Source organism: Cervus canadensis, chromosome 24 (assembly GCF_019320065.1).
Source record: "Cervus canadensis isolate Bull #8, Minnesota chromosome 24, ASM1932006v1, whole genome shotgun sequence".
In the NCBI taxonomy this organism is placed as follows: domain Eukaryota; kingdom Metazoa; phylum Chordata; class Mammalia; order Artiodactyla; family Cervidae; genus Cervus; species Cervus canadensis.
The window spans coordinates 27,674,341-27,690,126 of NC_057409.1; the positions used below are offsets into that span (position 1 = coordinate 27,674,341).

Consider the following 15,786-nt stretch of genomic DNA (forward strand, 5'->3'; position numbering starts at 1 on the left):
TAAATTCCTAGAAGTGGAATAACTAAATCAAGGAATATTTGCATCTTTAATAAATCACTAGCATAATGCCGTCTTGTCTTCTGGAGAGATTATGCAGTCTAACTCCTCCTCGTCATACAAGGGAGTGAGAGCTTCCCTCGTCATACAGGGAGCTTCCCCACCTCCTCTACCACATGGTGTATTCACGTTAGTAATGTGTTGATAATAGTTTTCCTATCTCTGCAAGATATTATGGGATATATAAAGCTTTCTAACCCAGAGCCCGTTTCCACTTCTGGCCAACCTCTCTTCATCACCCACTCCTTCCCACTGTTCAGTCTTTCTACTATCTAATCTAATTCTTTTTTGTTGTTGTTATCTTTTTCCCCAGTGTAATTCTTTTTTGTAAATAATTTTATTTCTTTGTTTTTGGCCACGTTGGGTCTTTGTCGCTGTGCCGGCTTTTCTGTAGTTGCGGTGAGCTGGGGCTTCTCTCTAGTTGCGGTGCACGGGCTTCTCTTCGTGGTGGCTTCTCTTATTGCGGAACACGGGCTCTAGAGCATTATCGCTTCAGTAGTTGTAGCACGTGGGCTCAGGAGTTGTGGCTCGCAGGAACTAGAGCACAGGCTTAGTAGTTGTGGCACATGGGTAGTTGCTCCAAGGTATCCAGGATCTTCCTGGATCAGGGATCGAACCCATCTCTCCTGAATTGGCAGGTGGATTCTTTACCACTGAGCCACCAGGGAAGCCCTAATGTAATTCTTGATATTCCATATTTTGAGTTTCAAATTTGTCACCTCTTTGGCAATTTTATGATTCCCAGGAGTCACATCCAAAGGTTTTTTTTCTTTTTTCTTTTTCATAGTGGAAGGAGCACATGGTTTGGAACCAGCAGACCTGAACTTGTAACTTAACTCCACCACTTTGACTACTTGTATCAGCTTGGATAAGTTACTAAATTTTTATGAGACTCAGTCTCTTCATCTGTAAAATGAAGATAACAATCATGACCTTACTACGGAGTTGTGAGGATTAGATAAGAGAATATGTGTCATATTACTTGGCCTTAGCATTAAAGTGGACCTATGAGAGCAAATATTCCCAATTCCATAATTTTTCTTTTTAAAAAAGACAGGGACCATGAGAGTACTTGGGGGTGAAGTCATTTTCACAGTCCAGGTGTAGTTAGAACCAGGGCTAGCATGTTAATCTGATTCCCAGTCTACTGCCTTTTTCATTAAATTCAAGCATGCTGTGTTTCATCTTGGGATTGATAACTGCTGTCCTGCTCTTCTGACTCATGAACATTTCTATGGGAAATCTGAAGACGTTGGGGAAAATTATAAATAGCTTTTCCTCTAGACAAGATTGGCGACTCCTGCTTCTATATCCACCACACTTCCTGACTTCCTTAGCTGTTGGGAGCTCTGTAAGGGCAGAGGCCTCACAGGGTCAGAGCACATATTCGACACCCGGTAGGTATTTATTGAATTGACTTATTGAACTGCATATTTCCATATGTTGCTGTCCGTAGATGAAGGGGAAGGAGTGTCCTTGGCCTCCCACAGCACTTCAGCGTTTTTCCTTGTAGTGTCTGTGAATTTGCTTTGAAATCTATTGCTTCAGCCAAAATGTCTTATTCTAATTAATTGATCTAAGACAGGGTTCAGCTAATGTCGAAATGATGATTCAGAGTGGTGTAACCCAACTCTGTGAAATTATTTCAGAAGCTGAAATACTCAATGATAAAAAACTTAAAAAAATGCTGTATAGACATTGGAATCCTATCAATAATTGAAATAATCACCACATTCCATTAGACATGGCATTGATTAAAAGCTGTTTCTCATCATGTTTCATGCTGTTTTATTTACTACCACTCAAAGGAATTGCTGTGAAAGTAACCCCCAGAGAAAGGTTGGTTATTAACTTTAGGAGTTTCTATTATTTGAGTGCTGCTACCAAATAGATGGTGACACCACTCAGTTAGCAGTGGCAGTTATTTTCAATTCAGCTCACCAACCATTGACTTGCTTTCAGATAAGTATTCACCTGTTTTTCCTCCTGGTCTCCCTTGAAAAGGTCCAAACTTAAAACAATTCCTAGGAAAGAGGGTTGAGTCTGAAACAGATACATTTGCCAAAAGCAGGACTTCTGCCACACTCTGAACAGTACTGCCTGGAGGTTTAAGTTCATACTAAGGACTGAGCTGGGAGATAGTACTTGGTTGGGGTGTGCTGTGGGACATAAAGCAGGGACTGGTCTCTGTGGCTGGACTTGACTACTGGCCTCCCACGCTGCACTGTTACCCCTGCATTTCTTGGATCATGGTGCTGATACAAAAGCTGTTGCCATTAACCCCTCAACTCCCCCACAGTATCACACACCCAGTGTCTTCTCTTCTAATCTGTCTGTAGTGAAAGATCTCTTCCTCTCAGTTTGAACTGTGATACGCTTGAAGTCTTTAGTAATACGTTTTACTAGAAAATTAATGGAAACGCACACAGAAGAGTCTGAAGAATTCAGACTTCTGATCCTGGTCCAAATGAGTCTGGGTTGTACATCTTATTTGCCACTTCAGTACTTTTTCTTCACTTCAGGCCTGTGTGGGCTATCTTATCTAAAAGTTCTCCTGTTCAGGTCTAGGGCAGGGATTGGCATACTGTGGTCAGCAGGCCAAACCTGGCATGCTGCTTGTTTTTGTAAAGTTATATTGGAACCCAGCCACTCCCATTTATTACATGTTGTCTATGGTGGTTTTCTTGCTACAACAGCCGAGTTAAGTATTGTGCCAGGGACTGTATGGGCCACAGAGCTGAAAATATTGACCATCTTGCCCTTACAGAAAAAAATTTGCTGACCTCTGATCTAGGGCATTTCTTCTTAGTGCCTCTTAAAAGAAACAATTCTCCTTGAGGGAAAGGAAAGGAACTTTCATACTACTTCCCAGGCATAAATGATCGAATTTAGCTTTTTTTTTTTTGGACTGGCTATTGTATACCATGTGTAGGTGAATGGAATAGTTATTCTATATAACTATGCATTATCATATAAGCATCACCCTAGCTGCATTGCCATATAGCCATGCTTGCATCCTTCTTTACCTCTGGTTAAGAGCAAGCTGTGTGGAGGGCTGGCTTATTCCTTCCTAGGCTGGTCTTTCGGTGACTGGCTTGCTTCAGCTATAACAATGATCTTAGATTTTGCTGCATTTGTGGGGACAGATTGAAACTCTGGCCTCATTGTGGGCTGTTATCAGCCCTGAGCATTCAAAAAGCTAAGATCAGCCCTGAACATTCAAAAAGCTAAGATCATGGCATCCAGTCCCATCACTTTATGACACATAGATGGGGAAACAATGGAAACAGTAATAGACCTTATTTTCTTGGGCTCCAAAATCACTGCAGATGGTGACTGCAGTCATGAAATTAAAAGATGCTTGCTCCTTGGAAGAAAGGCTATGACCAATCTAGATAGCATATTAAAAAGCAGAGACATTACTTTGCTGACAAAGGTTTGTCTAGTCAAAGCTATGGTTTTTCCAGTAGTCATGTGTGGATGTGAGAGTTGGACCATAAAGAAAACTGAGTGCCAAAGAACTGATGCTTTTGAACTGTGGTGTTGGAGAAGACTCTTGAGACTCCCTTGGACTGCAAAAAGATCAAACCAGTCCATGCTAAAGGAAATCAGTCCTGAATAATCATTGGAAGGACTGATGCTAAAGCTGAAACTCCAATACTTTGGCCACCTGATCTGAAGAACTGACCCTGATGCTGGAAAAGACTGAAGGCAGGAGAAGGGGATGACAGAGGGTGAGATGGTTGGATGGCATCACCAACTCAATGGACATGAGCTTGAGCAAGCTCCGGGAGTTGGTGATGAACAGGGAAGCCTAGGATGCTGCAGTCCATGAGGTTGCAAAGAGTTGGACATGACTGAGTGACTGAACTGAACTGATCAGCCCTGAAATGGTTCATAATTAGTGTCTGGGTCTGATTTGACTTTCAAAGTTCTCTACTTTCTGCTGTTGTTTGTCTTCTGTTATACTCCAGCCAGAATACTCTGTTTTAGCTGCACTCACTTTCTTGAAGTTTACCTGGATCTTCTTTTTTTGTCTCTAAATTTTTCCTGAGAGTGAGTCCATGCTTACCTTCTATCACCTGTATCACAGCATTCTCTTTACATCACGAGGTTATCTGTTCATGCGTGCTCTCCTTTATTCTTCCCATCCTCTTATCTGTGCCACAAAGAAAATCCCTGGACCTCTTTCACATACTTATTAAATTATTATATCTGTGTTTGCATTCACGTAAACATGTTGCTTGCTTGTGAAAATATAAATTCCTGTGAAAACATTTGTGTTTTTTTAGCATTTTTTCCTAATACCTTATATTAGGGAGTACTTAATGTTAATCTGTTGACTAATTAGTATCTCTTCCATGGAAGGTCTCCCAACATTTGATTCGTCCTCTGATGGGCATGAGTCTGGCATTGCAGTGCCAGGTGAGGGACCTAACAACGTTGCTTCATATGAAAGATCTAGAGATCCAGGACTACCAGGAGAGTGGGGCCACACTCAGCCGAGGTGAGAGGACATTCTTTTAGACATCATGTGGGGTTTTTCATTTGTTTGTTTTAAATAATTTCATTTATCTATTTTTGGCTGTGCTGGATCTTTGTTGCTGTGTGGGCTACTCACTAGTTACAGCAAGTGGGGACTATTCCCTAGTTGTGGTGCATGTGCTTCTCGTTGCAGTGGCTTCTCGCTGAGGAGCACAGGCTCTGGGGCGCACGGGCTTTAGTAACTGTGGCTCCTGGGCTCCGGAGCGCAGGCAGTAGTTGTGGCACACGGGCTTAGTTGTTCTGTGGCATGTGGGGTATTTCCAGATCAGGGATCAAACCTGTGTCTCCTGCACTGACAGGCAGATTCTTTACTACTGAGCCACTAGGGAAGCCCAGGACATTCTTTGGGAGTTGGGTGGGGAGTGGTTGAAGGGCCTTTGGAAAGGGGGAGACTCATTTGTATTAGGGAGGTGCTTCCCCAGGTGCTGGGTGCTAACCAGGAACTGGAGATTAGATGACACTTCTTTTGCTTCAAGTATCTGGCTGGGGCCCAGGTGTCTAAGAGATGCTGTAACTGAGTCAGACATGCCCTAGGCAGTGGCCAGGAAAGACTCTGGAAAGGGGCCAACAGCTATACAAAATTGCGTGAGGGCAAACATGACTTGGGGCTTTAGAAGGCTGCATAGCTCCAACTTCAGATTAAAAATTCAATCCAACCTGTCTTTGCGGTGGGAAGACCTTCGAGAGCACATGCTGCCACTGAACCTGTTGTCATGGCTAATCACCCTTTCCTCCTCCTGCTTGGGCTGTTCTCCCACTGGATTGATGTCTCTGGATGTTGCATCTTTATCCTTTTCCCCAAGAAGTCCTAGGTTCTGTTTCCTTTCCATCTCACAGGTAGGGAGCTCATTCTAAGACTCATATTTCCTTTCTGTCTCCCTTCTTGTTACAGATCGGTTGAAGACCGAGCCATTTGAAGAGAATTCCTTCTTGGAACGATTTATGGTGGAGGTAAAGTGTTCGTTATTTCCTTTCTCCTTGTGCAGCCTTCACTTTGCTTCCTCTTTCCAGGTGCCTGAGTGGTGACTTGCATTTTGGGTATTGGGTTTGATTGCATGATTGAAAAATCTATTTTCTAGAAAAATCACCTATAGAAAGTCTGAAAAGCTTAAGATGGAGAAGCTGGGGAGAAGTAGGGTGAAAGATATAAAAGGTAGAAGTGGGCTGATTAACATTTGTAAAACGTCTCTGCTGCAGTACATAGGCATTTTATTTGGAATTCTCTTGGAAAGCTTGGTTGACCAGTTGCTAAATTTTTGCTTGTTGAGATCTGATCCCAGGTCTGGATTGTGGAGTGAGGGGCTAGTCATTATTACTTGTCCCCTTGTACATCCTGCAGTAGGGGAAGGTGAAAAGCGCAGGGCTGCCATTTGGGGACGGTCTTGTGGGCGCAGTAGGCTGTGGAAAATCACAGTGTTTATGCAAGGGGACTGGCAAGGGAATGAATGGGGAGTAGATAATTGTGGCCTGTCAGAAGCTCCTTCCTAGGTTTCCCTTCTAAGGATTGAGCTTGGCCAAAAGAAACATCTATTAAATGCCAAGCAGGGGGAATATTAATAATAGTGACCTTTGATAATACCAGTCAATATTGATCTTTTTTCTCTAACTCTTCTGGGAGTTGTTGGTTGTACAGTTAGTACCCTAGTATTATTGCACTATTTTCTAATTATACATGTTACGCAGGTTGGTACCTTATTGTGTAAGTAAATAATGCTGTTATAATATTTATCATATGTATGGATTATTCATCTTTCTGTCCTGTCTTCTAGGCTAATTTGTCAGCTCCTTGTGGGCAAGGACTATGACTCATACTTCTTTTGAACCTGAAATTCGTGCTTTTCACAGGGCCGGGCAACAGGCAGGTGTTCTTGATTCGGATCCTTCTGTCCTGCCTCTGTCTATTGACTGAGCAGTAGCTGCATGATGCTTGAGGTCTTAACAGTGAGAACCAAATGTGTGAACGGAGCCCTGAGTCCCTCTGCTAAAGTGGTTGTAATTCTGGAGGAGGAGAGATGCATTGCTAAGTCTTCAAGCAGAACAGGTTTTAGGTATTCATGGGGAAAGAGAGACCTTTAAACCAAAACTTGGGACAGAGAGATTTCCTAGGCCATTTTTCTTTCAGATAGCTTCTCCTGTCTATAGGTTTAGGTATTAAGGAGGTTATTGTGGGCTGGTATGGCATGCTTGTTCCATGCCTCAGCCTTTTAGTCAAACAATGTTAGGCTTATTCTTAGCTCATCAGGGAGGTCCCTTCCTATCTAGTGCCTGCATACCTATTCAGCTTGGTTTCTCAGCATTTTTTTTCTGTATATTTTGTGCGTCAGCCACATAGAATGGCTTTGAATTGCCAAAAATGCTGTTTTCTCTCGCCTTTGTGTCTCTGCACACATCGTTCCTTTATCTAGAATGCCCAGTGCCCTGGTCTTTTCTCCCATGTGAACTTCTTTTAATCTTTCAAGTGTCAGCTTCAACTTCTTTGGGAGACCTTTACAGACTGTCCTTGTAAAGATAATCCTTCTTTCCTGAGTTGATAGTGCCTGGGTTCATGCCTCTATTTTTTAGCAGTTATAGCTTCATAATGATGCTGTTTGTATGCTTGCAAGAGTATGTCTTTTTCCACTGAGCTATGGATTCTTTGAGGGCAAGAACCATGTTAAATGTGTTTCCATGTTCCCAGCACCAAACATAGTGCCTGGAAGTAATAGGCTCTCGATGAGTTTGTGGGTGAATATGTTGATAAACCTATGCTAGAGGGATTTTATGAAAATTGTGGCTGTGTGGGCTGTGGATCCAGTGTTGCTTGTTAGACTCATATTTGGGATCTTCAGTTTTTCTTCTGATTTATTTTGTGGCTTTGATAAATCACTTCTCTCAGAGCCTTTATTTTCTCATTTGTAAAATTGGAGGCTCATTTCACACTATCGGGGTGGGGGGAACACTGTGGAACTGAATGAGAAATCATGTAGAAAACAGGTGTTAGCCCAGGAAGGAGATTGGTGTTTTGGAACCAACTGCTTCAGGAATACTGGTCCTCTAGATTCTGGGTGGATCACATCCAAACTGCATAGACTTGTAGAGTTTTATTATATCTGGAAAGGATCTGAGATAGATAGTAGATTTCCATTTCATCGCTTAAGAAATTGGGCCTCAGGGACTTTCCTGGTGCTCCAGTGGTTAAGAATCTGCCTCACAATGCAGGGGATGCAGGTTTGATCTCTGGTTGGGGAACAGAGATCCCACCTGCCATGGAGCATGTTGCAACTAAGACCTGACACGGCCAAATAAATAGATAAATAAAATAAAAGAAATTGGGCCTCAGAAAGGTTAAGTGACTTGCCTAAGGTCATATGGTGGTAGCTGTAGGTTTAGGACCATCCACACTTCTTGACTCATAGTCTAGGATTATCCCTATTTTGTTTTGATACTTTTACTTGTTGTGCACACAAATTAGAGAGTCAAGAACTGGAATAATGTAGAATTCTTGTGACCTCTGGGATCACTGCACTGTCCTCAGAATGTCCTACAGAGCTGCTAGAACTGAAAGATTTCTTCCCAGGACTGCAGCATTTCTTCTGGCCACTGCATCTTTTCAGCAACCCTGCTCGCCTGGGGTCCTACAAACAGGACACAGAAGGGTCATAGGGTCACCCAAGACTGAGCTGAAAGGATGTGCCATCAAAATAAGCAACATAGGAAGATAAACAAACTGGGGACAGAGAGCTTGGGATGAAGGTGCAGGGGGCCAGGGCCGATGTCAGAGGGCTGTGCCGTCAGTGCCTGGGGTCTGTTTCCCTGGTTCTCACTGGGACTGTTGCTCGGCAAGAGGCCATCGAGATGGGGTGCAGGGGGCAGTGGATGGGAGGTTTCTAGGACACTAAGGCCAGGAAAAATACGTAAGGATTGAACAGGGGTTACCTCTCCATATTTAGACCTTTTGTTTTTCCTCTTCCCTTAAGAGCCTGATTTTCATTTCCAGGGACCCCAAAGGGGCCAATCGATGGTGACCTAACTAGAGGAGGAATCCTGGCAATGCCCACTCAAGGCAGGGCTGGCCCTGTTCTCACAGAGGGCAACATCCCCACATAGAACATTTCCCAGGACGAGGGGCTGAGAGGCCCCTTTAGGAATGGTAGACCCATCAAGGATCTGGGGGCTGTGACTACACGCCAGTCAGAACGGTGTTGAGGAGGAAGTTTAGGATGAGTGGGCTGGTATGGCCCTCCTCGGCAGGGTCCACTGGAGGGAGTTCCTTCTCCTGGCTCTGTCGGTGCCTCCCTCTCTTCATCTGGTTGCCATCAGGCCGTGCGGCTGCTGGCGTGCTCTTTATTTATTTATCCCAGTGTAATGGGGTGAGGAGGGAGCTGGCCTAAGGCTGGCATTCCGAGGCCATGCCACGAGCCACAGGCGGTTTGCATGGGTGTGTGAGTCACTGGGGCTGCCTGCTGCTCAAACCAGAGGCGGCCGGCTCAGGGACAACAGGCAGCCCAAAATAGAGCCCCGCCCTCTGCAGCTGGCAACCCCTGGCTGGGAATCAGCCCCGGACTCCGAAACCTGGGCAGTTGCGTGAAGCCGGCTTCCTCAGGGAGGGGAGGCTTCTCAGAGATAGACATTTTGCAGTTCTTCCTCTCTGTCTTCAGAGGAGAATATTCGGCATAGCAGTTACTCCCATGACTGCTTTCTGAATGCCTTGTCAGACTTAAATAATCTGTTCCATGTAATACCTTAACCAATTTTTTTTTTTTTTTACTTTTTATTTATTTTTTCCCACTTCTTTAAAATTTTTTTTTCTTAATATATATATTTTATTGAAGTAGAGTTGACTTACAGTGTTTCAGGTGCATGGCAAAGAGATTCAGTTATACATATACACATATATTATTTTTGAAATTATTTTCCATTATAGGTTATTACAAGATATTGACTATAGCTCTCTGAGCTATACAGTAAACATTTGTTGCTTGTTGCATATCTGTTTTTTAAATTAGAAATTTACCATTCTATTCATACTAAGTCAAACAAGTGGAATCAAATGTCATAAATTTTTTTAGTTAGGCAAACATTCATGTTTTCTATAATATATATATTGTACATGTTATTTATAAATATGTATACAAAGGCTTTTCTACCATGCTTGATAATAAACTTTTTATTTTGTATTGGGGTATGGCTGGTTAACAATGTTGTGGTAGTTTCAGGTGAACGGTGAAGGGACTCAGCCATACCCATATATGTATCCGTTCTCCCCCAGACTCCTCTCCCATCCAAGTTGCCACATAACATTGAGCAGAGTTCATGTGATCAATTTCTTTTATACAGTTCTAGTTCTACAGCTATAATTCACATTGATTTGACTCAGCATCCTGAATGCAGCCATGCCCTTTGTGTCCTGCCTAGTTTTAGGTAGTATTTTCATCCCTTGTCTGGTTTCAGCATGATTCTAGAGCAGAGACCTCAAGCTCTGAAGATCTTCATGGCTGCTCTTGTGAAGCTGGAGCTTATGTCAAAGACACTTGGGGAAGATGGGGAGTCCTTTCACCTGAAAACTGCTCTGCTGTTAAGTTCACAGACAACTTCTACTTGGTTTCCTTGGCTGGCTCTCCATCCTTTCGCCGACCCTCACATGTTAGTGCTCCCCGGGGCTGGTAACCCTCCATCCTCCCACCCTTCACTCTCTCTCTGGTGATCTCGTCCAGACCCCAGCTCCAGCTATCACTAGCACACCCCTGAGTACTGGTTTTCTATCTCCGTTAGGTTTCAGGCTCATATTTCTTTCTGCATCTTTGACATTTCCACTTGGATGTCCCACAGGCAATACCCTAAACGTTTACAAAATTAATCATCTACTCCCCCAAACCCAGTTCTGTTCTATATTCCTTATCTTGGGGAATTGTACCACTATCTGTTTAGTTTTCTAAGCTAGAAACTTGGGAGATAGCCCCTCTTCTCTTTGTCCTTACTTCCAGAGTCTAACTTGTTAACCCCTTAAACATTTTTTAAACATTTCTTTATTTTGGCTGCCCTGGGGCCTTCTTGCTGCACACAGGCTTTCTCTAGTGGTGAGTGGGGGCTTCTCTCTAGTTATGGTGTATAGGCTTCTCATCATGGTATCGTCTGTTATTGCGGGGCATAGGGCTCTAGGGCAAGCAGCCTTCCGTAGCTGTGGCCTGTGGGCTCAGCAGTTGCAGTTTCCGGGCTCTAGAGCACAGGCTCAGTAGCTGTGGCACGCGAACTTCGTTGCTCTGTGCCATGTGGAATCTTCCTGGACCAGGGGTCAAACCTGTGTCCCGTGCGTTGTCAAGTGGACTCTAAACCACTGGACCAACACGGAAGTCCTTGTTAACCCTTTTTTGAATCTACTCTTCTTCTCTATTCCAACTTCCATTGCCTAAGATTAGCCATCGTCTGCCCCATTTTTGGTTTGACTGTGTCACAGCTTCCTAATTTGTCTCCCAGTTGGTACTTATTTCCCTCCAGTTGGACTGGAAGTTATGTCAGAGTGGTCTCTTTGAAGCAGAAACCTGATGATGTCACTCTCCTGCTTAAAGTCCTTAACTGGTTCCCAGTTGCCTGCAGAAAGTGAAAGTGTTAGTCCCTCAGTCCTGTCTAAATCTTTGCAACCCCATGGACTGTAGCCAACCGGGCTGCTCTGTCCATAGGATTCTCCAGGCAAGAATACTGGAGTGGGTTGCCATTCCCTTCTCCAGGGACTCTTCCTGACCCAGGGATCAGACGTGGGTATCCTGCATTGCAGGTAGTTTCTTTACTGTCTGAGCCATCAGGGAAAGTTCAAACTCCTTGCATGCCACACAAGATGGTTCATGATTTGGTCCTGCTGACCTCTTCAGCCTGACCTTCTGTCTTTCCCCAGTAGAACCCGCCCTTTCATCATGTTCAAGTATTGACAGCTTCCTGTCCATACATCTCATGATCCATTAGCCTGGTAGTCTCTTCTTTCTTGTCCTCATGGCTTTTCTTGTTCAGCTTTCCCAGCTCCGCACTGGTGTCATCCCTTTTGTGAGTCTCCCATGACAATTTTTCCCTCCCTCAGTCTGCTCTCCTTTCCCCAAACATAAGTATACTACCCTGTTATCCCTACAGCCTCTTGTACTTTTTCTTTTTGACTATATCACATGGCATGTGGGATCTTAGTTCCCCAGCCAGGGATCGAACCTCCGCCCCTTGCAGTGGAAGTGCAAGTCTTAGCCACTGGACCACAAGGAAGTCCCTCAACCCCCTGTACTTAGCACTGCTGTAAAATTTGTCAACAGGGAGGATGTGGAAATGAAAAGGAAGGGTAGGGAGGCAGAGGACAATTGAGTTGACTGATCCTTTCTTATATAGGTTTTTCCTTTATAACGCTTGTCAATTCCTTTTCCTTAGTATACTGTCTTAACATGGCTTCCACAGTATAATACTCTCCTGTTTTTTCTGTCTCACTGGTTGTTCCTTCTAGATTCTTTTTCTGGTTCTTTTCCCTTACCTCTTAATGTTGGAGTGCCCTAGGACTCAATCCTTGATGCTCAGATCTTTTTTCACTCCTTTAGTGATCTCATGTAGTCTCATGTCTTTAAATATCATTGCACTGATGAATCTCAAATTTAGTCTTCATTCTAGACCTGGCCCCCAACTCCAGACTGCCTGCTCAACATTTGACATGGAAGTCTAACAGCATCTCACCTTTAACATGTCCACAACTCCTAATCCTAACCCTCAAATTTGCTTTTCTAAAACCCCCTTCTCATGTTGATGGAAAGGGCTTCCCAGGTGGCACTAGTGGTAAAAACCTGCCTGCCAATGCAGGAGACAGTAAGAGATGTGGGTTTGATTCCTGGGTTGGGAAGATCCCTTAGAGAAGGGCAGGGCAACCCATTCCAGTATTCTTGCCTAGAGAATCCCATGGACAGAGGACAATTCATAGGGTTGCAAAGAGTCAGAAACGATTGAAGCGACTTAGCACATCTAACACAGCACATGTTGATGGAAGCTTCATCCATTCACTTCCTAAAGCCAAAAACCTTGGAGTCATCCTTGGAGTGAAATCTGTCCTTTTCCACCTATATCTAGTTTATCAGCCTCGTGGCTTTACCTTCAAAGCACACCTGTAATTTCACCTCTGCTGCTGCTACTCTTGTCTGAATCACCAGCATCTCTTACCTGAAGTTTTACATGAACCTCTTTATTAGTATCCCTGTTGCCACTTGTCTCTTCTGGGCCCATTACCAACAAAATGGTCTTACTAAAACCAGATCCCATCATGATACTCTCCTGCTCAAAGCTGCCTTCACATTTCATTTATGGAGTAAAACCCAAAGACCTGATGATGGTCTGCAAAACCCTACATGATCTGGACCTCATCTCTTCCCTCTCTCCTCCCATCACTTCACTGAAGCTACACTGAACTTGTTGCTGTTTTTCTACATTTTGAGCATCACCTCCTTTAGGCCTTTATATTCCTATTCCATCTGCCTGGAATGCTCTTTCTTCAGGTATTTGTATGGCCCAAACCCTCCCTTCTTTTCCGTCTGTATTAGTTATCTATTGCTGTATAACAAATTACTCCAAAACTTCGTGGCTTAAAACAACAAATATTTATCCTCTCACACAGTTTTGAAGGTTGGGAATCTAGAAGTGGCTGGCTGGGTGATTCTTTCTAGACTCAAGAGTTTCTTCTGAAACCGCAAGTCAGGATCTCAGCTGGGAAGGCGTCATCAGAAGGGGCTGGAGGATTCATTTCCAAGCTCTCCCCTGTGACTCTTGGCAGGAGGCGCCATTTCATTGCCACATGGCCTATCCATAAGGCCACCCACATGGCGCGGCTCTGGCCTCCTCCAGAGCCAGTAATCAGAGAGGCAGACTGAGAGAAGGAGACCAAGAAGGCAGCTGAAGTCTTTTTATAACTTGATCTCAGAAGTGACACCCCATCTTGACACCATCTTGCTATATTCTCTTCCTTAGAAGTGAGTCACCAAGTCCAGGTCACACTCCAGGGAAGGGTCATTTAAGGGGAGGGGGCTTCCCTGGTGGCTCAGATGGTAAAGAATCTGCCTGCAATGTGGGAGACTTGGGTAGATCCCTGGGTCAGGAAGATCCCCTGGAGAAGGAAATGGCTACCTACTCCAGTATTCTTGCCTGGATGATTCCATGGACAGAGGAGCCTGGCGGACCACAGTCTATGGGGTCGCAAAGAGTCAGACCCAACTGAGCAAGTAACGCTTTCATGTTTTTTTGTTTTTTTCCTGAAGGGGAGACATGTCAAAAAATGTGTAGACATAACTACATGGACTACAATCATGCCTTTGTTCAGGTGTCACCTTCTCAGCAGGTTTACCCTGATTATACTATTTAAGATTGTAAAGCCACACCCCCACCCTTCTGCACCTGGCACTCCCATTTCACTTCACCATGCTCTACTTTTTATTTTTTCACCATAGCACTTATATTCCATATTAACATCAACTTTATTTTATTATGCTTATGGTTTATGGCCTTTCTTCCCCCTGCCAGAATGTTTAAACTCAGTGAGGACACGGATGTGTATTTTGTGCACTGGTTTATCCAAAATACCTAGAACAGTGCTTCCACACATGGTGGGCACTCAGGCAGTATTTATTAATGGATGAAGAAATCATATCTTCTCACTTTTCCTTATTTTTACTGTCTTATGAATAGTAAACCATGAGACCATCACCATTTGGTAGCCTGAGACTTAGACAGTACTGCTATGAACAGATGAGTAGCTTAAGGAGAAGACCACTGTCAGATTCCCGTTCTAGTACCTGCCTTGTTTCTTTGGCACTTAGTTTACTGGGACATAGTCCCTTTTTGGGAAAGAAGTATAAACCTTGACTCTTTCATTATTGAGAGATCCTGTGTGTGTGTGTGTTAGTCACTCAGTCATGTCCAACTCTCTGTGACCCCATGGACTGTAGCCCGCCAGGCTCCTCTGTCCATGGGATCCTCCAGGCAAGAATACTGGAGGGTTGCCATTCCCTTCTCCAAGGGATCTTTCCGACCCAGGGATTGAACTCAGATCTCCTGCATTGTTGGCAGATTCTTTACTGTCTGAGCCACCAGGAAGCCCATTGAGAGATCCTAGAACCTCTTTTTTAAGAGCCAGTTAAGAAATTAAATATCTCAAAAACCAAAGGAATAAGAACCTGACAAAATCCTGGAAAGAACATTAGTCATAGAGCCCAAAGTAAGTTATTAAGTTTCTCCCTTCTTCAGCCTTTCCTCTCTCTGGGCTCTGCTTCCAAGGTTGGCAGGGCTGCTCTTCTGCCTTGTTTCTGTTTTTCAGCATGTAGAGGAAGACATAGCATTCAGAGGATGTTTTTTTCCGTCTCCTTCATGGGCATCTCGAAGAGGGGCAAGTCTAGATGCATAAGAACATCCTCCCCACGATTGTATGTGTCAGTTCTCTGATCCTTGCAGCTAGTTCATCCTTGTAGTATTCAGTATTGTGCATGTGTACCATGCCAGGTTCTATGAGCATAAATGATAATGTTGCCATCAAAGAGCTCACTGTGCTTAATGAATGGTTATGGGGCCACAGTAGTGGAGTGATTGGAAAAAGCTTCCTGTAAGAGACAGGACTTGAATTGGACTTTAGTTTGGTTTTTTTTTCAGATTTTCCTGGGGAACTATGTGGAAGACATTTTAGGTGGGAAACACATGGACAAAGGATGTAAATTAACAAGAGTGGGTGAGGATCAGTAGAAAATAAAGTTAGTAAGGTAATACTTGAGTTGGGGAGCAGGGGGCTTAGATGCTGGCCTGGAAGATTGGTGCTTTGTGCTAGTGGTAAATGTTTTGTAGTTCTTTTCTGCCTGTAATTCATTTATTTACCCATTTCAGTCCAGTTATTAACATCTGTCATTACATGAAGTGATGCTCAAATAGGGGTATGTCTCCTAGGACAAAGATAGGGCGCTTCCTGCTTGCAGTTAACTACTGTTATAGAGAGTGGGAAACCATGGGAAGTTTTGACTGGATAAGTGACATATGAAAGTGATCTTTTAGGAAGATTAGGCTGTCAGTGCTTTGCCTATGTGATCTGAAGAATAGTGCTGCCATTGACAGACTGGAAAAATCATGGGTGGGGCTCAATTAAATCTAATCTTAGGCCTATAAAGGAATGGCTTTCCTTATTTAAAACACAAGTCCACAGTATTTGAGGTCTGGAAT

At 43.8% G+C, this 15,786-nt stretch overlaps 1 protein-coding gene across 2 annotated transcripts in view; it reads left to right on the forward strand.

Annotated features, from left to right (window-relative positions):
- NHEJ1 (non-homologous end joining factor 1) overlaps nucleotides 1–15,786 on the forward strand; it is an 89,978-nt gene that overhangs the window by 7,482 nt on the left and 66,710 nt on the right. For both annotated transcript variants that reach the window (XM_043445463.1, XM_043445464.1), the window contains exons 4-5: nucleotides 4,426–4,564; nucleotides 5,495–5,553. In XM_043445463.1, coding sequence (XP_043301398.1) covers nucleotides 4,426–4,564; nucleotides 5,495–5,553 — 198 coding nt within the window. The remainder of the gene's footprint in view (nucleotides 1–4,425; nucleotides 4,565–5,494; nucleotides 5,554–15,786) is intronic.